At 51.7% G+C, this 20,181-nt stretch overlaps 8 protein-coding genes across 9 annotated transcripts; 4 read left to right on the forward strand and 4 right to left on the reverse strand.

Annotated features, from left to right (window-relative positions):
• Nucleotides 1-89: 89 nt before the first annotated feature.
• On the forward strand, nt 90-2,113 carry CNI01660 (RNA polymerase II transcription factor, putative). 2 transcript variants are annotated; one of them, XM_572800.2, is made up of 7 exons: nt 90-396; nt 450-568; nt 621-725; nt 784-912; nt 974-1,612; nt 1,687-1,789; nt 1,855-2,113. In XM_572800.2, exons 1-7 carry the CDS (start codon nt 259-261, stop codon nt 2,002-2,004), a joined length of 1,383 nt encoding a protein of 460 aa, XP_572800.1. In that variant the 5' UTR covers nt 90-258; the 3' UTR covers nt 2,005-2,113. The 2 variants fall into 2 exon arrangements, with proteins under 2 accessions (XP_572800.1, XP_572801.1); XM_572801.2 differs by having other exon boundaries at nt 784-908; nt 970-1,612.
• CNI01670 (peptidase, putative) lies at nt 2,083-4,938 on the reverse strand. The gene is made up of 4 exons (XM_572810.2): nt 4,332-4,938; nt 3,041-4,270; nt 2,818-2,976; nt 2,083-2,737 (listed from the first exon to the last, which is right to left on the reverse strand). Exons 1-4 carry the CDS (start codon nt 4,697-4,699, stop codon nt 2,242-2,244), a joined length of 2,253 nt encoding a protein of 750 aa, XP_572810.1. The 5' UTR covers nt 4,700-4,938; the 3' UTR covers nt 2,083-2,241.
• Nucleotides 4,939-5,072: 134 nt separating this feature from the next.
• On the reverse strand, nt 5,073-5,936 carry CNI01680 (trafficking-related protein, putative). Its single transcript, XM_572808.1, has 4 exons — nt 5,901-5,936; nt 5,640-5,732; nt 5,413-5,540; nt 5,073-5,303 (listed from the first exon to the last, which is right to left on the reverse strand). The coding sequence occupies exons 1-4, from the start codon at nt 5,917-5,919 to the stop codon at nt 5,151-5,153; spliced, it is 393 nt and encodes a 130-aa protein (XP_572808.1). The 5' UTR covers nt 5,920-5,936; the 3' UTR covers nt 5,073-5,150.
• Nucleotides 5,937-6,226: 290 nt separating this feature from the next.
• On the reverse strand, nt 6,227-6,896 carry CNI01690 (conserved hypothetical protein). The gene is made up of 4 exons (XM_572805.1): nt 6,862-6,896; nt 6,667-6,816; nt 6,468-6,609; nt 6,227-6,415 (listed from the first exon to the last, which is right to left on the reverse strand). Exons 1-4 carry the CDS (start codon nt 6,879-6,881, stop codon nt 6,356-6,358), a joined length of 372 nt encoding a protein of 123 aa, XP_572805.1. The 5' UTR covers nt 6,882-6,896; the 3' UTR covers nt 6,227-6,355.
• Nucleotides 6,897-6,989: 93 nt separating this feature from the next.
• CNI01700 (hypothetical protein) lies at nt 6,990-11,246 on the forward strand. Its single transcript, XM_024657807.1, has 8 exons — nt 6,990-7,493; nt 7,540-7,728; nt 7,789-8,264; nt 8,311-8,888; nt 8,946-10,305; nt 10,364-10,683; nt 10,737-10,819; nt 10,892-11,246. The coding sequence occupies exons 1-8, from the start codon at nt 7,373-7,375 to the stop codon at nt 11,152-11,154; spliced, it is 3,390 nt and encodes a 1,129-aa protein (XP_024513469.1). The 5' UTR covers nt 6,990-7,372; the 3' UTR covers nt 11,155-11,246.
• CNI01730 (ribosome biogenesis-related protein, putative) lies at nt 11,180-13,780 on the reverse strand. The gene is made up of 5 exons (XM_572803.2): nt 13,694-13,780; nt 13,366-13,646; nt 12,866-13,317; nt 12,272-12,818; nt 11,180-12,220 (listed from the first exon to the last, which is right to left on the reverse strand). The coding sequence occupies exons 1-5, from the start codon at nt 13,698-13,700 to the stop codon at nt 11,276-11,278; spliced, it is 2,232 nt and encodes a 743-aa protein (XP_572803.1). The 5' UTR covers nt 13,701-13,780; the 3' UTR covers nt 11,180-11,275.
• A 123-nt stretch (nt 13,781-13,903) lies between these two features.
• On the forward strand, nt 13,904-15,534 carry CNI01740 (trans-hexaprenyltranstransferase, putative). Its single transcript, XM_572668.1, has 2 exons — nt 13,904-15,068; nt 15,119-15,534. Exons 1-2 carry the CDS (start codon nt 13,956-13,958, stop codon nt 15,455-15,457), a joined length of 1,452 nt encoding a protein of 483 aa, XP_572668.1. The 5' UTR covers nt 13,904-13,955; the 3' UTR covers nt 15,458-15,534.
• Nucleotides 15,535-16,430: 896 nt separating this feature from the next.
• On the forward strand, nt 16,431-19,672 carry CNI01750 (expressed protein). Its single transcript, XM_024657808.1, has 6 exons — nt 16,431-16,512; nt 16,607-17,939; nt 18,032-18,717; nt 18,779-18,801; nt 18,854-19,336; nt 19,396-19,672. Exons 2-6 carry the CDS (start codon nt 17,654-17,656, stop codon nt 19,520-19,522), a joined length of 1,605 nt encoding a protein of 534 aa, XP_024513562.1. The 5' UTR covers nt 16,431-16,512; nt 16,607-17,653; the 3' UTR covers nt 19,523-19,672.
• Nucleotides 19,673-20,181: the final 509 nt, after the last annotated feature.

Below are 20,181 nucleotides of genomic sequence, written 5' to 3' on the forward strand. Positions count from 1 at the left end.
ACGGATTAACTAAAGAGTGAAGAACACTGGTGATCATTATTACATACTCCCGCAAGGCTTCCCGCGATAATCACACATCACATTTGCATCATTCCCTCCGTATCCCTATACTCTCACCCATCCCATATACCATCCTCGAAATCCATACAGAGTATCTCCAGCAGCTCTGGCAACTGCTCTGTGAAAAAACAAGTCCGAAAAACGGTCCAGTACCGGTTAATATAGCTCAATCTACCCACTCGCCTGCTCTCTTTAACCATGCCTCTCGATCTCAACTATGCACCAGGGTCTGAAGATGAAGAGGAGGACAACATCGATGACGAGGACTTCCCAGGCCCATCTTCACGGAGGCAAGCTAGAGGAGCTGCTGGAAAGGGCAAGGGCAAGAACAAGGACGTAGGTACTCAGTCGCTACCTGATGGCTCTCATTTGACAAGCTATCCGATCAGACCGGAAGGCAGGCTTGGGAAGGGGAGTACCAGAAGTCATGGGATATCGTTCAAGAGGATGAGAGCGGCTCCCTAGAGTCTGCCGTAGAGACTCTGCTTGCACGAGGCAGACGGAAAAGGTGGATTTGTTCTATTACGCCTCTGAAAGGATAAGGCTGACCTGCACCGCAGAGCGTTGATGTCAGATACTCCCGTGAGACGGTCTATTATCCGGCACGTGTTCATTATCATCGACTTGTCAGAATCCATGTTAGATAAGGACTACCGGCCGACAAGGTACATGCTTCACAAGTACCCGCTCTCGGGGGTCAGCGATACTGATCTTTTTAACCAGATTCGAGGTCATCCTAGGATACCTCCGAACATATGTCGTCGAGTGGTTTGATCAGAATCCTCTAGGCCAGATCGGTGTCATTGCCATGCGTGATCGATTATCAGAAGTCTTGATACCCATGGGAGGCAAGTTTATCCCCCCTCACACTTGCCGTAGCTCTCAACTGAACGTTACAGCCTCCAATAGGAAGTCCCGAAGAGATTGTTCGCGCCCTTTCGGACAAGCGTAAACTCGAACCGTCAGGCGAACCGTCCCTCCAAAACGGTCTTGTCATGGCCAAGGGCGGTATGGCCCATTTACCCTCTACCTCTTCCCTTGAAATCCTCGTCATCTTCTCCGCTATATCCACCGCCGACCCCGACGGACCGATCACTATTCACAATGTGCTCGATACTCTGGCAACAGGGCATATACGTACATCCATCCTCTCTCTCTCGGGAGAAATCAAGATTTGTAAACAAATTGCCGAGCGGACGGGAGGTAAATTCGGTGTAGCTCTGGATCAAGAACATTTAAAAGATTTGTTATGGGAAACTATCCCTCCGCCCGCGACGACCATCGCACCCGTCACAGCCAATGTCCGTTCAGCACTCGCCGCTGGTGGCCGTGGTCCGAACCAAACAGGGGAGCGAGCGCCTGCAGGCGATCTCATGGTGATGGGGTTCCCTATTCGCTTACCCCTTGGCGGAGAAACAATGTGTGCCTGTCATGGGTTGTTGAGAAAGGGAGGATATCTCTGTCCGAGATGTGGGAGTAAGCTTTGTGATGTACCGACGGATTGTGAGGTATGTGGGTTGATGGTGGTTAGCAGTCCCCATCTCGCTCGAAGGTAGGTCACTTCATGTTTGATTGAAACATGGTTTTGCTGATCGAACCGCGAAAAAAAAAATTTAAAAAAAATAGCTTCTGGTTCTTATTCCCTGTGGCCAATTATGGTCCATTATCTATCGAGGATGTGGTGGAATCGAGCGAGACATGCTTTGGGTGTGATAGCGAGTTTTCCGATGTACGTCTCTTTGACTCTCTTAATCATCTTTTGAAAAACTATGTATCGCTAATCAAGAGGTCAAGGCTACCGCGATCAATGCTGGCGTAGCCCAAGTTGAAGATGGTGTGAGCCCCACGGGACGGTATAGATGCGCCAAGTGCAAGCATGATTTCTGTGCCGACTGTGATCTCTACATCCACGACACACTACACACCTGCCCTGGGTGTTCGTAATAGCCAACCCCCCCTCTTGAACTTGGAACATGAGAAACAGTATAATGCATAATCACCACACCGTTACCAATTGATACACACTAGATCATACAGATGCATGTTTTCGTTACAAATAATAGAAAGAAAAAAGAAAAAGAAAAGTCCGCTGTCGTACATGGATCGTCCGTATACTATGCTATACTGAAAATCATCAAGCACTATGCTGCTGTTATCCATGACACAAAATGTCCGCTTGCGTTAAACCAAGAGTCCACCCATTATCATCCCAATCACCATGACTCCCATCCCAACTACCGTCTCCGCCCCCATCCTCCTGGGCGCGGCACTACTCGACCCATCATCACTCACGTTACTCCCCCCCCCATTATTCCCTACTGCGATACTACTAACCGCGCTGTTATCCACACTTATCACGGGCACATCCATCACCTCGTACGCGCTGCTATTCGCCAAACCCAAGTACTGCGGTGCACCGGGCTGAAGGAGTGCAGGGGTGGCAGAGTATACGTACGTGGGGGTTGGGAATGTCGGGTCTGGGAGGACGGCGTTGGGCAAGGCGGTTTGAAGGGTGGTGGTGAGCGATAGGGCGGCGATGGAGGTGGGTGTAGGCGAGTTACCGTCGGCGGTAGAGGTGGTGATGGAGTTGTAGTCATCCGTAGAGTTGCTGGCGACGGATGTGGATTCAAGTGGGAGGAAACCGACCAGCGGCGCTTGTTTCCCGTTGATTCCATAGCTGTTTTGAGCGATTACGTGTAGTGTCAGCAGCTGGCAAAATCGCACAAATCAATGTAGAAAATAAATCAAAAAAATCACCTAAAGATAGTATACACATTCTTTAAAAACGGAGTACCCAGTTGCCAATCAATCCCGTCGCCTGTCGCGGGCTGAGCGATAGGCCAAGCGAGACACATGCTTGACTGTGCGATACCGGCATAAATCCAATCAGACGGCTGGAGCTGGATGTACCTCCCACTATACGATTTTTTTGCTCGTTAGCACAATCTTATTTAGTAATCATAAAAAAACACGGGCGTACCCGAAAGAGAATCCCAAAGTCATTCGAGTATTACAAGGCACCGCCCATTGACCTTCTGATACTTCTCGCGCATCAGTGATCAAGCGAAACAGCTTGACCACATCCTGCTGTGGTCCCGCGATACCGTTAAACCCTGCATCAAGCAAGGCCACGGAGCCGAGGCCGATCGAGGCGTAAGACGAGTTGATACCGACGTCTGTACCGTTCACAGTCACGCTTTCAAGGTCGAGTGCCCAGTAAAGGTATTCTTCTTGGGATAGTTCGGAAACGGTCGAGGGGAAAGCGTCGAGTTGGGATTCATCGCTCCGTTTACGTTGTGCGTCGGAAGTAGATGCCGCTTCGCTGTTCTCGCTCGTCGACGAAGCTGATAGAGTACCAGTGCTCGCCGTGAGAGCTTGCTCCTCTGTAGCCGTATCATTCGCCGAGACAGGTTGCCCAAAAGGCACCACATCATGCCACTCGATATCCCCTACCGTCCTGCCTGATCCCTCGGTATCATCGACATAATAACTCGACAGGCCACCCAAAGTGAGCGAGCCGATAGATGGCCTGTAGCGTGATGATGCAGAGGCGGCGGCTGAAGACGAGGAAGAGGTGGAGGTTGAAGAGGATTTGATAGGGGCGGACAAGGCGAGTGCGAATACAGGGTAAGGCAGGTGTGGTGTCCGTACGAGGTTTTCGAGAAGAGTGGGAAAGTAAGCCGGGCGGGATGCGCTGGCTGTAGACGCGCTCGCGGTCCCCGTCGCATTGGACACTGTCGAAACAGATGTTTCATTCGCGAGACTGCTACTGCTTGTAGAAGCAATCGTATTTGCCTGTTCATGCTTTTCAAAAAGCACATGCGTCAAAGTAGATAATCTCGGGAAACCCAGGCCGAGAATCCCAGAACTCTTTTGACTGCTCAGCGTCAGATTCGTCGCATTGATCATCCCAAACACTTGGCCTTGCAGCACACTGTCTCCCAGGATGATCGTCTCTGTCGCCAAGAAGCCAGATGCGACTGTCCCGTCCGCATAGCTCGTATTCCACACTGTCTGATTCGAGTCGATCGATTCGAAACCGGCAGAATGCTTGGAGACGTCATAGTATGGGTTCGTCGTGGTTCCAAGTGATGTAGGACAATGGGAGCCGCACAAGGTGGAGGCGAGGAGGATATCGGACGAGGCGAGGTCTAATTGGAGAGGGTAGGTGGTCGGCGGTGAACCTATTGACACGGGCACAACAAACGTGCTTCATTGGTTTTTTCGTCCCATCAACTTGATGTCTTTATTTATTTGTGACAACAACTCACTTTTGGCTTGTCCCTAAAGGTAGCAGAGTACCATTATCTGACCGCTTGACCATCCCCCGATCCTCTCTTCCGACCAAATCGAGCTCCACACCGCCTACACCCACAAACGGCGGCGGTGTACTCCTCCTCCTCCTCTCCACGGACCTCTTGCGCGCACTGGCTTTCCGTATCAGTTGTTCGCCATGACCACGATCCCGAGTGATTGCGCGTTCGGGCATGTCTACTGCCTGGCGAGTAGCGGCATGATGGACTGATTCGGGCGAGAGGCCATTGTGCGAATCGGTATTATCGAGGGTAGCGACGGTAGCGACGGTAGCGAAGGAAAGGGGGAGGATGGAGAGGACGGTGAGGATATGGGGTTTGACCATGTTTGTTTAGGGAATGGTCGGTAGGGTGTGTGTGGAAAGATGTTATATGGACATGCGAGTGATTGTATAGCGAGAAGAATTGTAGAGTTTTTTTTTCCCCGCGATGCGCGATTGAAGGCGGTGAAGGCGAAAGTCGCAGCAGCTGTGTCGAGCTGTGAGTCTGTTGTGGAATGGGTCGTGCCGTGGTCCGGATGGCTGAGGGAGTGTATGCGTATGCTTGTGGGTGATGGATTTCGAGTGCCGGGGATGTTATACAATGGACGGTGAAGAGGAAAACGACAAGGCGGGTTCGAAATAACAAGCGCGCGGCGCGTAACAACAATCAAGTCTTGCATGTTCTCTATTCCTTCTCTACCACTCGCAAACCCACAGCCCTGGACGTTATGCGATGCATTACAATAAACCCGTACTTATGCACACTCTCAACAGCGCTCAACCTCCCCACACCTCTCTAAAACTCTTCCTCGTTACCGCCTCCAAACCATCCGGCGTAGACTAGTATCGTGCCGTAGACGAGCATACCGCCCGCAATCGACATCCAGCAAGCAGCGGGCTGGATCAAGGCAGAGTGGGTGAGTAGCAAGGGGAGGGAAAGACCGGTCATCTACGTTGTCCCATGCATTGCAGGAAATTTACGAATCAGCGGTGAGGCTTCTCTACTGACGTATAGTTTCGAGGGATGGATCCAAGGGGGAGCCAAGGGAGGTACGTACCACAAGCATACCGGTGAGGAAGCGGCCAAAGTCGATATAGGCAGAGTTGAATTCTGGAGAAAGGTCGTCGGCCGAGGCGCAGCGAGAGCATATCCAGTTGGGGAACGGCGCGAGGATGAATGTGAGGGCTGGTTCGTGTGGGTTCAGGTTAGCCATTCGGTGCGCCCATGCAAGATGTGTGTAGAACAGAATGCGGGGGCTTGGTCAGGAGATGTGCCAAAACGTACCGACAAGGAGGGGCAACCAGTTTGCCCAGAGCGCACACGACAGGATGACCAGCAGGAAACCTGCGGCCAGGATGAATGAGAGAAGGATGACGGCTGTGTTTCCGGTTGCGTAAAAGGTCGGGGGGTAGATGTGGCCGCATTCGATATGGGCCGGGAGATGTGCGGATGTGAGAGGGGGGGTGAGAGTGGTGACGAGTGGTGACGAGAGAGGTGATGAGAGAGTGAGCGGGGGAGACAAAGAGGGATGGACGGGAGACGTACTTTTGAGACCAGCTGTCATGGCTTCTTGGACGTGGCTGGGATAACGGCGATGGTGATGATACAGAGCCAAGAATGTGTCCAACGATACATCTCATGTCCGACGTCACCCGTAGGCTCGCGGAGGTGGAGGCTCAACAGGCACGCCAGTGAGGCACGCAGAGCAGTACAGGTGATTTAGGCATGAGGGGTGGAGTTTAAAGGAAAAGGGTCAACTCATACTCAAGTCACTATGGGCAGACTAGAACGATGGGGGGTGTTAAATGCACTTTGGATAACTGCAATGTGAACTGGGTTATAACAAGCGCTTCACCCGTGGAAGCTCGATCCTGCAACGATTACTTTGGATTACTTTAGATTACTTTAGATGCTTTGGACAACTACTCTAGCCCCGCAACACCCAATGCAATGCCCATACATCTCCAGCGCCAAGACGCCGCCGTCTAGAAAACATGTGTCTAGAGAACAACGATGGTGTTTGGCGTATATCTCGAGCTGTTGTAGGTGCGCTTGCCAGCCTGTCTCGATTCGTCAGCCACCGCGGGCGCCAAAAAAAAAGTCGAGACGCACCTCCCACCCGGGATAGTCCTTCATAATCTCCTTCTCCCTCGCCAGGGCGGCCTGCTGGCGCCTGTACGCATCCCTGTCCTGCTCGGCAAGAAGAAGCGGGACGACGTTGATCCTTGACCACGCCTTTTCGCGCTTGAGCTCACTGCGACGCACACATCAGCCCGCTGCCGCCGCTGGAGAAAACGCAACATGCACGCACCGCTTCTCGACGTTGCCCTGGCCGAGCCTGTAGAAGCCGAGGGTGCAGATGGCAAAGACGCCGCCGAAGAGGACGGCGCCGGAGGGACCCTTGAGGGGGAGGTTGCGCTTGTACCTGAGGGTCTCGTAGCCCCCCGGCGGGGGCATGTCCCTGGGCGGGTGAGCGGCGTGGCGTGCGTGGGCGCAGAGTACTCACTGCCTGAATCCGTGCGACATGGTGATGTGGATGTGGATGCGAGTGGGCGGAAACGGCGATATGGCGGGGGGATATCTCCGCGAGTTTTTGCGGAATTTCTCCCGGTGGTATTACAACTTGGCGCTGCGAGTGTGCGCCGTACTGTGCGACGACGATGAATCGCTTCGCAAACGCATTCTCAGCGTGAGCACTCTTCCCCCCGCGCCCGCACACGCTCAGCCCCCACAGCGCAATCCCCACCCCCGCCAGCTCAGACGCCGTCTCCCTCTACTCCCCCGAGCCCGCCTTCCCCCCCGCCACAGCCAGAGACGACAGGCATCCCGCGCCCGTATACGACGACCCCAGGTCCCCGCACCACGCCGCAGGCCATGCAGCCCGCCAGCCCGCCCGCCCACACACCCGCCCCGCGTTCCTGCGCCACCTGACAGACGACGGCCCCCGCTCGCAGGCGTCCACCCCGCGCGGCAGGAGCGAGAGCCGCGAGCGGGACAGGAGCGTGCGCGTGAACCTGATGGCCGCCGCTGCCACGACGGCACGGCGCGGGTGGGGGATGAGCTCGGCGACGGGCACGACGAGGATGAACAGGATGGCCGATGGGCCCGATGGAAAGTACGCCGTCGGCGGCGGTCAATGTGCGTCCTCTTGTGATTTCTGCCGCCCAGACTGATCAGCCGCCAGTCTTGCGGGTCTTTCAGGTCAGCGACCCCTGCAGTGGCTCGTCCACGCCGATCATACAGGAAGATCCAAAGGAAAGAACGTTGCTCGCGAGAGGACAGGGCGGAGCGACCATATCCGAAGTCGTCAATCTCTGGAAGAGCAACTGGCCCGTCGGCAAGGGTGTGAATGATGTTAATTGGGGTGTTGCCGGTAAGCCGCTTTACTGACCCGGGACATTCTATCCAGCTAAAAGACAAACTCCAAAACCAGCATGGGACCACAAACTGGTGACTGCCGCTCCCAATGGTAATTTCATGCTTTTCGACGTTGAAAAGGGCAGACTCGAAAATGAAATATCGAGCGGTTCCTTTCGACCCCTCAACTGTGCCCAGTTCTGCCACCAGCCGTCCTATTGCCACATGGTCCTCATCGGCGGAGCCGACGGCAACATCAAACTGCTCGACCTTCGGACCGGCGACCCCCCCTCGCGTCGGCCTCTCCGTCACAGCTCCGCCATCACTTCTTTATGTTTCTCACCAACCGATGCCAGCTCATTCGTGATCGGTCTAGACGACGGTACGATCAAGCGATACGATTGGCGTATGGCCGGGAAACATCTGGGTACAGTGTATGGTGCGCATGGAAGCAAGGCCGTCATGGATCTAAAGTGGAAATTGGGGGATGATTCAATAGGCGGAGCAGGTGCAGGTTGGCTGGCCAGTGCAGGTGCCAACAAGATTGTCCAGGTGGGTAGAGAGAAAAGCCTTTATTACAAGAGCTGACAGATGGTAGATTTGGGATATGAACCAATCATGGGAAAAAGCCCCCACTGCCACCCATTCTCTCCATACTGCCCACCCTGTCCGCCGAATCGCCTGGCGACCCGATCACCCGACCGAGCTCCTCGTCATCCCGCTCACCCAACCGCTCTCATCCTCAAACTCTCTCGATCCGGCTTTACCCGCCCCACCGCCACCCACCCCACCACCGCCACCACATTCACTCTCCGTTTCCTCCGCCTCCACCAACAAGTTTAACATATCCACCACGACGCCGGACGAGACGACCATGGATGACGATTCTGCACGCCTTGAAATCTGGCACGTGAGGAGACATTATATCGCCAAATACGCCATCCCATCGCAGGACGGGGTGGCTGTCGATGCGTCTTGGAGAGGATCCGCGGGACTCGTCGTCACTTTCCAAAATGGCGGTTTTGCACAACTCGATATTCCTAGAAAGCTGAATAGTGGCTTGCTGCCCCTCCCGCTGGATCAGATACCGAGACAGATTGCGGGATGGAGTGCAAAGGGGGATTTGTATTTTGCCATTGACAAATTCAGAGCGGGTGAAGTCCCATTCGACGATCTGCAAGTTTTTTTTTTTTTTTTTTTTTTCTTTTAAACATACTGACTTTAAAGAGTTAGGAAACCAGAATATGCAAATCACTATGAACGTCTCGGCCGACCGACCCATTCCCTCTCCGACCCGCCCTACATCCCTCTCCAGACAATCGGATCGCTCGCGCTCCCCGACACCGACCCATCCGAATTCGCCTTTCTCGCCAGCTGGTACCGCCTTGAAGGCAGTATACCTGCCGATCTGTGTGCGTGGAATCGGGATGTGGCGAAATGGTGTGGGAGGGAGGATGATGCCCGATTATGGGGGTTTGTGAAAGGGTTGTTTGAAGAGTTTATGCCTCTGCAGGAAGGGATGGAGGCGACGTTTGTGAATGATGTTTGGGGGAGGGCAGGTAAGGCGTTGGCGGCGACGACGACGACGACAATGACGATGACGCCGCCCAATGTCTCGCCGAGGGGTAGACATGCTCGCCTGCCGCCAGACGACGAGCGAGAAAAAAGAGCGCACAGGATACTACCCACCTACGCCGGTATCCCCCTCGAACGGATCACCCCACCCGCATCGCCGACATCCAACCCGTCTGAAATCTCTGAGCGTACGCCCGACAGCGACTCTGGTTCCGACGACGAGATTTACTCTGACGAACAGTCTGAATCGGTCAAACCCCGTCGTTCGAAATTCGTATCGTTTATCGAGCCGGGTACGTCTAGTCTTGGACTCGATTTATCGTCGGCAGCAAACCGTCGACGTTCAAGTTTTTCGTCGCAAGAAGGGTCACCCGTGTTTGAGAAGACGACGAAGAAGAAGCAGCAGCAGCAGGGAGAGACATCGCCTATCGCCATCACAAACACAAACACGAACCCTTCGGCCGGTACCATCTCCCACCCAAATAGCGCTAGCAAAAAATCCACCCTCTCCAAAATCGCATTCACCCCGCGCCAACACTCCCACCCCCACCCCCACCAGCACCAGCACCACCAACACCAACTTGTATCTTCCTCCGACTGGCCCGATCCGTATGGTATCATCCCCGACCAGGTGCTTACCAGCGGTACCATGACTTCCACCACCGCCACATCGGGCACAAGCCGCGCGAGTACGACGACGCAAAGTAGCCCCCTCCCGGCCTTTGCGCGGAATGGGACCAAAAATTCCCCAAGAGCGGGGACGACAGGTCTGGCGGGGCATGAGATTGGGTCGGGTGTGGTGGAAGCGCCGCTGGCGGGTAGAGGATCGGCAGAAGTCGGCGTCGGCGCTGTGGTACCCAACGGAAACGGTCCCGGTGGAATCGCTTCCAGAGTGGGGTCAGGACAGGGGAAAGAGATGAGGGGGAGAGAGGAAAAGTTTGAAAAAACGGAATGGGAAGAGTATAGGAAGAAGAGAGTGGCGACGTTGATGACGTGGTGGGATGGCTGTGTCGAGAATGTTTGTTAATCTTCCATGTTGAAATGGTAATCGTTGGCTAATCTTTTTTTCCATCCAGGGTGAAATGCAATTGGCAACCACCATCGCCCTCATCGCCTCGCCGCTGGTCACATTCCCGCCCTTCCAAGTGGAGCGTCTCGCGCACGCATACGTCCAACTCCTCGAACAACATCGTCTTTTCATGTTCGCCGCCTACATCCGACGCTTTTCAGGCATACCTTCTTTGGAAATCACCCCGCAAGATGAAGGTCTGACTCATACGTTCTTTTGCGAAAGGTGCGGGAAGAGTACCGGTAATTTGGAAGATATCGAGGTGAAAGGAAAAATATTCTGGTGGTGTAAAAAATGCCGAACGGGGGCAAAGAGCTGTGCTATCTGGTACGTGCAAAAACAAGTGATCCTCTTTTTTGCTAAAATGTCCCCTTTGGCAGTCGAAAGATAATCAAGGGCCTTTGGATGGGATGCCGACAGTGTGGACATGGAGGTCATCAAGCGTGTATGCGGCTCTATCACAGTGCGTTTCCAGTCCTCCTGTTGCTTTGTTTTACACTATCATTCCGACAAACTTACTAAACGTGGTCACCAGGTCAAGCGCCTCTCATCCCCGTTCCATCCACAAACGGTTCAAACCCTTCACATACCCCGCACGCTCTTCTCAACACATCCTCGTCTACGTACAACCAAAGCGCCGGCTCCAATTTTACCACGCTTTCTACTACAGACGGCGCAAATGCCGATCCGGTGGAAAAGGTCGATGGGGTAGAGGCCGACGGTAGGTTTGCGCTATGCCCAACGGGTTGTGGATGTCGATGTCGGCGTATTGGGACCGCGAATACTGCGCATGATTAATGTTGGGAAAAAAAGGGACATTATTGGGTGATAGATGCATTTTGTATGTACAGATATGGGATGTATAATGGATGTAGAATCGTCAAAAGCAAAACGCCCCTCGGCCAAGACTAGATCAGGCTCAAGCTTCACCGTCCGCCTTACTCTTCTTCTTCTTTCGGCGCTTCTTTTTATCACCTCCATCCTCTCCATTCGCAGCCGGGGCATCAGCTGGCATTTCACCTGATTCGACTGTTCTCTTCTTCTCCGCAGGTGCACTCTCAGGCTCGCCAGCAGCAGCAGGAGCGGCACCAGCAGCCTCGGCGGCCTTTTGAAGTCTCATACGTTCCTTCTTTCCCAGTCGCTTCCCGTTTCTCACCTTTTCGCTCTTCTCCGTGGCCTCACCCTCACTCTTCTTCCCGCGCCTTTCGTCTTGTCCGCGTTCCTCGCCATCGTCCCTCTTTCTCTTCTTTTCCTTCTTCTCTTCTCTGCTCTTAGTCTGAGACGGTTCCTCACCCCATCTCCTCTCTCGCAGCTTGTCCTTCAATTCCCTCACCCTCTTGCCCAAGCCTTTACCCTGAATTCCGATACCACCTTTTCTGTAAGGCGCAATACCCTTCATAGTAACCAACTTGTTGAGCTCGTCATCGGTGGCCAATAGAATCTCCACAGGCGTGAGACCAAAGGAAGCAGGCGCTGATGGAGTGTATTTGAAACGAGTCGGCATGTCCTCGATGATGTCTTCGTGGGCGAGCGCATTGTAAGATTCGACAGCTTCTTTGAGAGCATGAGCTTTCTCGGGAATAGAGAGCTGGTTCTCTTCATCTTCAGGCAAAGGAGAGGGAGAGTGTTCCTTGTTCTTGTTCTTCTTCTTCTTGTCTTTCTTTTTGGATTTCTTGGAGGGTTCTTCGTCGATAAAATCGGCATCCATGTTGATAGGTCCTTCGTCCTCGTCGACATCCATATCTTCACCCTCACCCTCGCCTTCAGCAAACTCGTACTGGAAATCTCCCTCTCCCTCCTCTTCGTCGTACTCGGCATCCCCGAGTTCGTCATCCCATGTGGGCTTCTCGTTGTCGTCCCCGTCCTGCTTTTACAATCAGCGCTCTCTTTGCAGTGTCACCGACACAAAACTTACCTCCTGCTCATCACCCTTGCTCAACATACCACCAACAATCTTTTCCCAGACATTTTCGTCCCACTCTCCATCTAACACCTTTTCGAGCTTGCCCCATTCCAGATCCTTGAAGCCTTCCTTCTCCAGGTCATGTTTCAAAATATTCATTCTCTTCTCCATCTCTCTTCTCTTCTTGCCCTTTTCTCTCTTAATCTCCTCCTCCTTGGCAGCCTTCTCAGCGGCCTTCCTCTCTGCTCGTCTAGCTCGCTTGGACTTTCGAGTATCGTCGGCCCTACGAACAAGAGAAGGAATGTCACGAGGGTGAGTGGCAATAGTCGAGGATCCGGGCTCTTCGAATCGGAAATTGTATTCAGTCTCAAACTCCTCGGCACGATCTTCAAAATCGGATTCTTCATCAAGCTCTCCCCAAGGATGGCTAGATTTGGGTTTGGTAGACTTGGTCTGGGCAGCAGCTTCTTCAGCAACTTCGGTGGACGGTCCGACGACTTCGTCGTACGTAGGGACATGTTTTTCGGATCGGTCAATCCAGCCACGGTTGAGGATGTAGCTTAGTAGATGTCAGCATGAGAGCAGGGTACAAGGGAACTGACTTACTTCATAAGGAAATCATCATCGTCCTTGGCCTTCTTCGCCTCCTTTTCTTGCTTCTGCCTTTCCAATTCCTCCTTCTCGATCTTGCTTACCGCAGCCTTCTCCTCCTCATCTTCTCCTCCTTCACTCTCCAAGACCTTGAGGATGGCAGGCTGATCGCCCATACCAAGGATCTTCCTTACTTCCTCTTCACCGCCACCAAATTCCAGCAAAAACTTCTTGTACTCTTCATCATCTTCATCGACCTCTTGAGCGTCCATTTCCCTTTTCTGGATAAATTCTTCGTCAGACTCATCATCAGATTCTTCAGCAAGCGTCTTGAAGGCTGAAACGGCCTCTTGACGGAGCCGACGTTGAGACTCCACGTGAGTAAGAGGTTCGGCAGACTCAGAGTCTTCATCTTGATCTTCGCCCGCAAGCAACTTGCTACGGTGATAGTCGGCAAGAAGGTAGGGCTACATTATATTAGCATACAATTATTTTCGTGAATAAAGATTACATACCTTTTCAGCAACCTTCTTGACTATGTTGCTCTTCAAGCCTCTCTGCTCAGCAATCTCTTGAGCTTTCCGCAACTCTTCTTGAAGAACATTTTCTCCACCATAAACACCTTCTTTCTTCTTGATTTTGCTAAGAGTTCTCAAAATAGCGGCATCTAATGCAGGAGTGAGTTCGTTGCCCTCCTCATCCTCGGTGACATCTTCAGATGAGGAACTGTAGTCGGAAGAGTAGTCTTCCTCAGAGCCGGAAGAAGAGGACGATTTGTCCGATTTCGGAACTTGAGCTACAACTATGTAAGCTATTATCCTCACTGTATCCTCCGTCACTCACCTTGCATCTTGCTATTCTAGCCGAAGATGATGCGGATATGCTCTTCGAGACTTGCGTGAACTGTAAATCGTGGTCAACTTTCAGTTCTTTGATGAGTGCTCAAAAAAATCAATAATAAAGATCTGTTACGTAATTGGTCGGGACGTTCCGCTTTCTCGATGACGGCTGTTTTCCTTTCGTTCATCGTAACGAATTATGCTCGCGTTCGCTGGAATTCATCGTCACGAAAAAACCAAAAAAAGCACCCACAGCCCACATAGACATGCTCCGTCGCCCAGCCCTTCCAACCAGGGCATTCCCTAAGCACCGCATCTCCTCAACCTTCTCCTTTTCCACCTCACAGCGACGCTCATCGGTCTCCTCTTCTCCAGCTAAACAGCCAGAATCTACCTGGGCAGCTGCCACTACAGAAGCTCATCGAGTCCTTACCCCTCCACCGGCTACTTCAGCTTCAACAGTTACCTCACTCGATGATCCTCTATCCGCCATTAACTCCGAGATTGGTAACCTCAAATCCAGTCTCTGGCGTATGCTCGGCTCTTCCAATTCTGCGCTCGACACCGTCGCAAAGTACTACTTCCAAGCTGAAGGGAAGCATCTCAGGCCGTTGTTGGTGTTACTCATGAGTCAGGCTACCAACGGATTAGGTGGTAAGGGATGGGATGGGGCAAAACGAGAGGCGATTAGGAGAAAAGTGGATGACAGTCTTACAGCTGAAGGAGGTGTGCTGAATGACTGGAACCCAGAAGTCTCTGGGCCGGAGCCTTCATCAGGTTTGGGAAGTATGGTGTTCGCCTCACCGTTCAGAATACCTGAGGCTGGAGCGCCCGCTATCCCCGAGCCTGAACCCCTCCCTTCCCAGTTCGACGAATTATTAGGAGAAGGGAACGGTCAGCCTGTAATCTTGCCTACTCAAAGGCGGTTGGCCAGCATTACAGAAATGATCCATGTCGCTTCATTGCTGCATGACGACGTCATTGACTCTTCTTCTCTGCGACGTGGTACCCCTTCGGCTCCATCAACCTTCGGCAACAAGCTCTCCATTCTCTCTGGTGATTTCCTGTTGGGTCGCGCTTCTGTCGCCCTTGCCCGTCTTGGCTCTCGAGAAGTTGTTGAATTGCTTGCTACCGTCATCGCCAACCTTGTAGAAGGTGAAATGATGCAGTTGAGGGCGACAAGCGAACCCGAAAAGGCTCCTACGGCCAAAGGTTTTGAGGATTACATGAGAAAGACATACTTGAAGACCGCGAGTTTGATGGCCAAAAGCGCAAGGGCCGCTGTCATCCTTGGTGGTTGCGGATCTGTGAGCGAAGAGGGAGCGTGGGTAAAGGATGTTGCATATGGATATGGCAGGAATCTGGGTATCGCTTTCCAGGTTAGCCTCACCACATTGATAGTCTCGGATCACCACTAACATCACTTCAGCTGATCGACGATGCCCTTGACTTCCTCCCTCCCGATTCTTCTCTCGGCAAGCCTTCTCTTGGTGCCGATCTCCGTCTAGGTCTCGCCACGGCGCCCGCCCTTTTCGCCTGGGAGACTCACCCTTCAATGGGCCCCCTCATCCTCCGTAAATTCACTGAACCAGGAGATGTTGAGGCTGCCCGAGATCTTGTGGCCAGGAGTGATGGATTGCAGAGAACAATTGAGTTGGCTAGGGAGTTTGCAGGTGAGGCAAGAAGGTTAGTGGAGATGTTGCCGGAGAGCGGAGCGAGGGATGCGTTGGTGCAGCTAACGGTCAAGGTCGTCGAGCGAGTTAAGTAGAGAAGGTATTTTATGTAAGAGCATCAAGGACAAGTAGGATCGTGTAGCGAGGGAAAATCATATGTCTTCATCCATGCATCTGCATTTGCATCTGCATAGCCTGTTTCAAGTACATGGCGGTCCTTCATTGTTGACTGGTGGGCCGTGCGCCGCCTTTCTTAAGTGCCGTCAAGATCTCGTGTATATGGTAGCCAAAAGGAGTCACGGCTTTACACAATGATGGCTGATCAAGTAGATGATTATATCGATGGATAAATATCTTTTTTTTCGTCCATGGTCACATCCATGTTTTTGCTGACCTCTTCTGTTTTTGAAACAGTAGAAAAAAATGTCTAAGGCTCTAGACTGCCCTTCAACTTTCAGTAATTGGCAGGCTGTGAACTGAGACTGAGCTGTGACTCGTGTGACAGGGGGTCACAAATTGTTCAACTCAAATAAATGCTTCCTACACTACTCCCAAACAAAAGTACAGTTAGTACCGCTGTACTGGCTAATTGCTGCCTGACTGCGTGTTGTCTGATCTCCTGTATCCGAAGACGTGTTCCACTTCGACGTCAGCAGATGTACGAATATCGGTCCGTTGATGCTTGATTGATCATGATAATCCGAAGAGTTTCCGTCAACGTCGTCCCATCATCTCTCATGTCATCACTCATTAATCTAGTCCGTCTTAATTCGTTGGTGATGCTAGAAGTAACACCTTTTCGAGTGTGCGTGTTCAAGCGGATTTCACAGAAATAAGGAGAGCATAACAATACTATGCAACTAAAAAGAAGAGAAATCTGTGAGAGGTTGCACGTACCAACAACTGCAGTATTCTCATTCGCTTTGTTTCACCACATCGCCTCAAAAAGGCGAATTTATTATGATCTCCGACCACTATACCTAATTTGGTTCCGTTCGTAGCTGAACCGCCTGGCCTGCTGCACCGCGGAAATGTGAGCCAGCGTATCATAAACTCATCCGATGCATCAGATCGATTCCCTCTACAGCGTTTCTCGCAGCACCAAGGGCTCGTACGACGCTCCGGCGATTCCGGATCGAATAACAGCATGGTAAGTAGTGGAACGGTTTCACAAGGGCGAAATAATGGTCGAGCATCGATGGTAGCCAGGCAGCCACTTCTTCAGTTGTTGACGGTTCTTTCAGGCATAATGATATTCCCATTATCTGATCGATTGATATCACATGCAAGCCTTCTGCTGCGATAACTTTCAATTTCAAACCTCCGGAATTACTCCTTTTGACCCAAAAGACGATCCAGAAGTCAATTAGAGTATGGCGTGGCGTGGCAGGCAGGAACAAGAAGCCGTAGGTGCCGACCAAAGTGGCTCTGTTGCTTCTTATCACAAAGCATTCAGAGAGCGGCCCGAGCAGGAACGAGTATGCTTGTATGACTACTATAAGTTGACCGGATTTGCCAATTACTTAATCAACAAGTATCTCCACATGCGCAGCAAAGGGGCCGCAACTAATAACAAAAAGCGAATGATTGTCATTTATCTCTCGAGATCTGCCGGCGGCCGATCGTGTGTCATTCGCCCTCTCGTTATCATTTATCACGTGTCACAGCTCACATTTGTCTAGAGAAAGGTTCTTCGGCTCAAAGCAAATCCCAATTGTAGTAATAATAATCACACTCAATTTGAGGCACGGAAAAAAACTTTGCATGATTTCGGACAGATGTTCCGATAATCGAAATATCATTCACCCAACGATGCTCATTGATCTTTCATAATGTGCGCATGGTGTATACAACTACATGGTTCAGCTGACCACTTGCCAAAACTTGCAACAGGCATTCTTGGATTGGGCAACAGGTACCCAGATCGAAAGCATGAAGAATATTTTTGTCGTCTGATTATTTTGTTGGTATCGGAGGCGGCGCCGGTAGTTGACCATCAAACAATAATGTCGGCTTGCCAAAGCCTACAGCAGGCGCTCTTGAATCGAGCAGTAGGTACCGCAGGCCGAAGGAATATAGGGTACATTGTCGACAGATGACTTTGTTCACATCGGAAGCGCATCCGGTAGTTGATCTTCTACAGTATAGGGCAGGTTTTTTGATAATAGCAAATTATCGACACCCGGAACGCCTCACAACACCAAGCTTGCCCAAGAAAACTATATAAAAGGACGCCAAGGGGGTAGATATGAGACACCCACCACACCCTGCCAAGCTCAAGATAACAAACAATGCGAATCCCTCTCGACGTTGCACACTCGGTAGTACGTGCTCTGCACACCATCCGTAGTGACTCTGCCCAATCGGGCAATGTTACCCAGACTTCGGTTCAGATCCCCAGCAACCAGCCAGCATGGGCCGAACCACTTTCCCCGAACTTGGCTGCCTTCTCTATTGAGATGGATCGATGGCCAGATTGGGCGGGGGAAAAAGTGGGAGAACCAAACAAGTATGTCAATCAGGTACTCACCAACTTGGGTGAACGAACCGGTGTAATGCCCTATCTCAGGGTTGGAGGTAAGTAACCTATGTCATTTCTTGCACTCTTTTCCTTGCCATGTCTCCCATGTCACCTATCCATGATGTGGAGCTATACTGACTTCCCATAGCCAACTCGGAAGACCGTGCGACGATCGACTTGTCCTACGAAGTGATGAACGCCACTTTCCCCGCAGCTACTGAAGAGGTACCAGTTCCCGAAGCAGATCACATATTTATCGGTCGTGACTTTTACGCTCTTTCCGGTAACCTTCCCGATGGTACACCTTTCCAATGGGGTGTGAATCTCGGTAGTCTCAACCGCACCGAGACTATTGCGCAGGCGAAGCTCATTGCAGACACTTTCCAAGGGGACCGAGCCAATTTGACTGCCAATGTCCGTCTCGATGGTCTGGAGATAGGTAACGAGCCCGACTTCTACGGTACTGGGAAAGGATTGGGTGCGGCATGGACGCCGGCAAATTACTCTCAAACATGGCTCGATTATGCCCAAGGGGTATCGGAAGTCATTCAGCTGGGTGGTGACGGTCCCTACCTTACTCCTGGTGCGATGACCGGCTTCTCGGCTCCCGTCTGGACGCCTCAAGCTTCTTTTGAGGCTGGGATTTTGGACGATGATGACATCCGATCCGTTGTTAAGCAGTACAATCAGCACGTTTACTCGGGAGCTTTCGGTTACGGTTACCCTTTGACCCCTGTGGGCGGCTTGATGGACAAGGTCACTGCGCGAACGAACCTTACCGCGCGCGCCAATGAGATAAAGTCTGTCAAGAGTGAGGGTCTGCAATACGTCTTTGTGAGTTTTCTTACAACTTCCTACCGTTCAGATTGAGATCCTAGCTGATTATCGCTGTTAGGCTGAAGGTAATTCATACGCCAAGTGAGTAAAGTCTAGGACGATTATGGAATATACAGATACTGACGAACAACAGCCACGGTCAACCTGGTACCAGTAACACGGCCGAAGCGGCCATTTGGGCCATTGACTGGATGCTTCAACTGGCTTCTATGGGGGTTGAGCGTATGCACTTCCACCACGGTGTCGGATTCCGCTACAATCTCTTCCAGCCCGTCGCTACCGATGCCGATCACGACGATGGAACCAATATGACCAGTCGAGCCCACATTCTACCCGCTTACCATGCCGCTCTTATCGTCAACGAAGCAATCGGTACCAACGGGAACTCATATGTTGCGGAAATCAGCACCCCGAACGATAACGTGGTGGCGTATGGTATTTGGGAAGACGGCAATTTGGTCCGAATGGTGGTCACTAGTACCGAGGTTTACACTACCGATGATGAAGACGCGCAGGAGGGAAGGAACAAGTTTGAGCTCAACCTTGTCGGCGTTGAAGGAAGGAACGCAACCGTCAAGAGGCTGTTTGTCCCTCAAACCACTGCGATGCACGGACTGTGAGTTTCCCTCTTTCTTCTTCTCGCAACGCCTGAAACAGACACTGACAAAAATTTAGTACTTGGGCTGGTCAGTCTTTCGACACTGAAGATGGTAAACCAACCGGAGAAGTCAGCGAGGAGACCCTCGACAACGGCGTCCTTCAAATTGATGCCTCTTCCGCTGTTCTCATCTGCTTCAAATAAGCCTCGGTTGGGTACGAGGAAGAACAAATAAGGAAAAAATCACGCGTCCAGGAAGTGAAAGAAAAAGACCGATAAGAGTTGAAAAATTGGCGCAGGAAGTTTCAAGTTATAATTTAGAAGTCAGGAAAGTTTTGGTTTATTTAATCTGGAAGAATGTATAAATTTGAGACTCTAGCTTGCAAGCATGCTGCCCTCGTGTACTTGTTCACCCCCATAAGCCATAGCTTGCAAAGGAAAAGGTTTATGACGACGGACTTGTGTCATTTGTGAACAACGTGACCGGCTTGCTTTTCATTTGTCGACCTGATTGGCCACCATTCAGTCAGTCATTGCGCTTAATCCAGCCTGGAGATCCGTTATCGAAGAGTCACTCATTGCTAGTGCTGTAGTAAGTGGAAAAAAGTTAGTTGGTTCGATTCGAAGCTGTAAGGAAACGAACGGGTTGGATTCCACGCGGGAATACCAAAGAAACGGCCATGTTAGACGAATGGCTCTATTGGAAGACTCTGTCTTTCAACAGACCTCTCTTTTAAATTAAACTGCTTCTTCTGTGATGTGAAACGTCACGTCTTTTGCGGTGTCTGATTGAACTTTTTGGCTCTTTATGCCGGGGACTCAAAAGCATGTGCGGTGTCGTCTGAAAACAACTCATTTCACGA

This window comes from Cryptococcus neoformans (assembly GCF_000091045.1).
Source record: "Cryptococcus neoformans var. neoformans JEC21 chromosome 9 sequence".
Taxonomy (NCBI): domain Eukaryota; kingdom Fungi; phylum Basidiomycota; class Tremellomycetes; order Tremellales; family Cryptococcaceae; genus Cryptococcus; species Cryptococcus deneoformans.

Bases quoted from the DNA above. Each gene is read 5' to 3' on its own strand.
- CNI01700 (XM_024657807.1), top strand. From the start codon at position 7,373: ATGGCCGCCGCTGCCACGACGGCACGGCGCGGGTGGGGGATGAGCTCG. The intron at 8,265-8,310 runs GTGGGTAGAGAG...GACAGATGGTAG, and splicing joins GTGCCAACAAGATTGTCCAG to ATTTGGGATATGAACCAATC. The intron at 10,684-10,736 runs GTACGTGCAAAA...CCCCTTTGGCAG, and splicing joins GCAAAGAGCTGTGCTATCTG to TCGAAAGATAATCAAGGGCC.
- CNI01660 (XM_572800.2), top strand. From the start codon at position 259: ATGCCTCTCGATCTCAACTATGCACCAGGGTCTGAAGATGAAGAGGAG. The intron at 569-620 runs GTGGATTTGTTC...CCTGCACCGCAG, and splicing joins GCACGAGGCAGACGGAAAAG to AGCGTTGATGTCAGATACTC. The intron at 726-783 runs GTACATGCTTCA...CTTTTTAACCAG, and splicing joins AAGGACTACCGGCCGACAAG to ATTCGAGGTCATCCTAGGAT.
- CNI01730 (XM_572803.2), bottom strand. The intron at 12,819-12,865 runs GTAAGTCAGTTC...ACATCTACTAAG, and splicing joins GATGATGATTTCCTTATGAA to CTACATCCTCAACCGTGGCT. The intron at 12,221-12,271 runs GTAAGTTTTGTG...TTGTAAAAGCAG, and splicing joins GCAAGGGTGATGAGCAGGAG to GACGGGGACGACAACGAGAA.
- CNI01670 (XM_572810.2), bottom strand. From the start codon at position 4,699: ATGGTCAAACCCCATATCCTCACCGTCCTCTCCATCCTCCCCCTTTCC. The intron at 4,271-4,331 runs GTGAGTTGTTGT...AAACCAATGAAG, and splicing joins CCTTTAGGGACAAGCCAAAA to CACGTTTGTTGTGCCCGTGT. The intron at 2,977-3,040 runs GTACGCCCGTGT...AAAATCGTATAG, and splicing joins ACTTTGGGATTCTCTTTCGG to TGGGAGGTACATCCAGCTCC.
- CNI01740 (XM_572668.1), top strand. From the start codon at position 13,956: ATGCTCCGTCGCCCAGCCCTTCCAACCAGGGCATTCCCTAAGCACCGC. The intron at 15,069-15,118 runs GTTAGCCTCACC...ACATCACTTCAG, and splicing joins ATCTGGGTATCGCTTTCCAG to CTGATCGACGATGCCCTTGA.
- CNI01750 (XM_024657808.1), top strand. From the start codon at position 17,654: ATGCGAATCCCTCTCGACGTTGCACACTCGGTAGTACGTGCTCTGCAC. The intron at 18,718-18,778 runs GTGAGTTTTCTT...TATCGCTGTTAG, and splicing joins AGGGTCTGCAATACGTCTTT to GCTGAAGGTAATTCATACGC. The intron at 19,337-19,395 runs GTGAGTTTCCCT...ACAAAAATTTAG, and splicing joins ACCACTGCGATGCACGGACT to TACTTGGGCTGGTCAGTCTT.
- CNI01680 (XM_572808.1), bottom strand. The intron at 5,541-5,639 runs GTACGTTTTGGC...CACACGAACCAG, and splicing joins CTGGTTGCCCCTCCTTGTCG to CCCTCACATTCATCCTCGCG. The intron at 5,304-5,412 runs GTACGTACCTCC...GGGACAACGTAG, and splicing joins TCCTCACCGGTATGCTTGTG to ATGACCGGTCTTTCCCTCCC.
- CNI01690 (XM_572805.1), bottom strand. From the start codon at position 6,881: ATGTCGCACGGATTCAGGCA. The intron at 6,817-6,861 runs GTGAGTACTCTG...TCACCCGCCCAG, and splicing joins ATGTCGCACGGATTCAGGCA to GGACATGCCCCCGCCGGGGG. The intron at 6,610-6,666 runs GTGCGTGCATGT...TGTGCGTCGCAG, and splicing joins CAGGGCAACGTCGAGAAGCG to TGAGCTCAAGCGCGAAAAGG.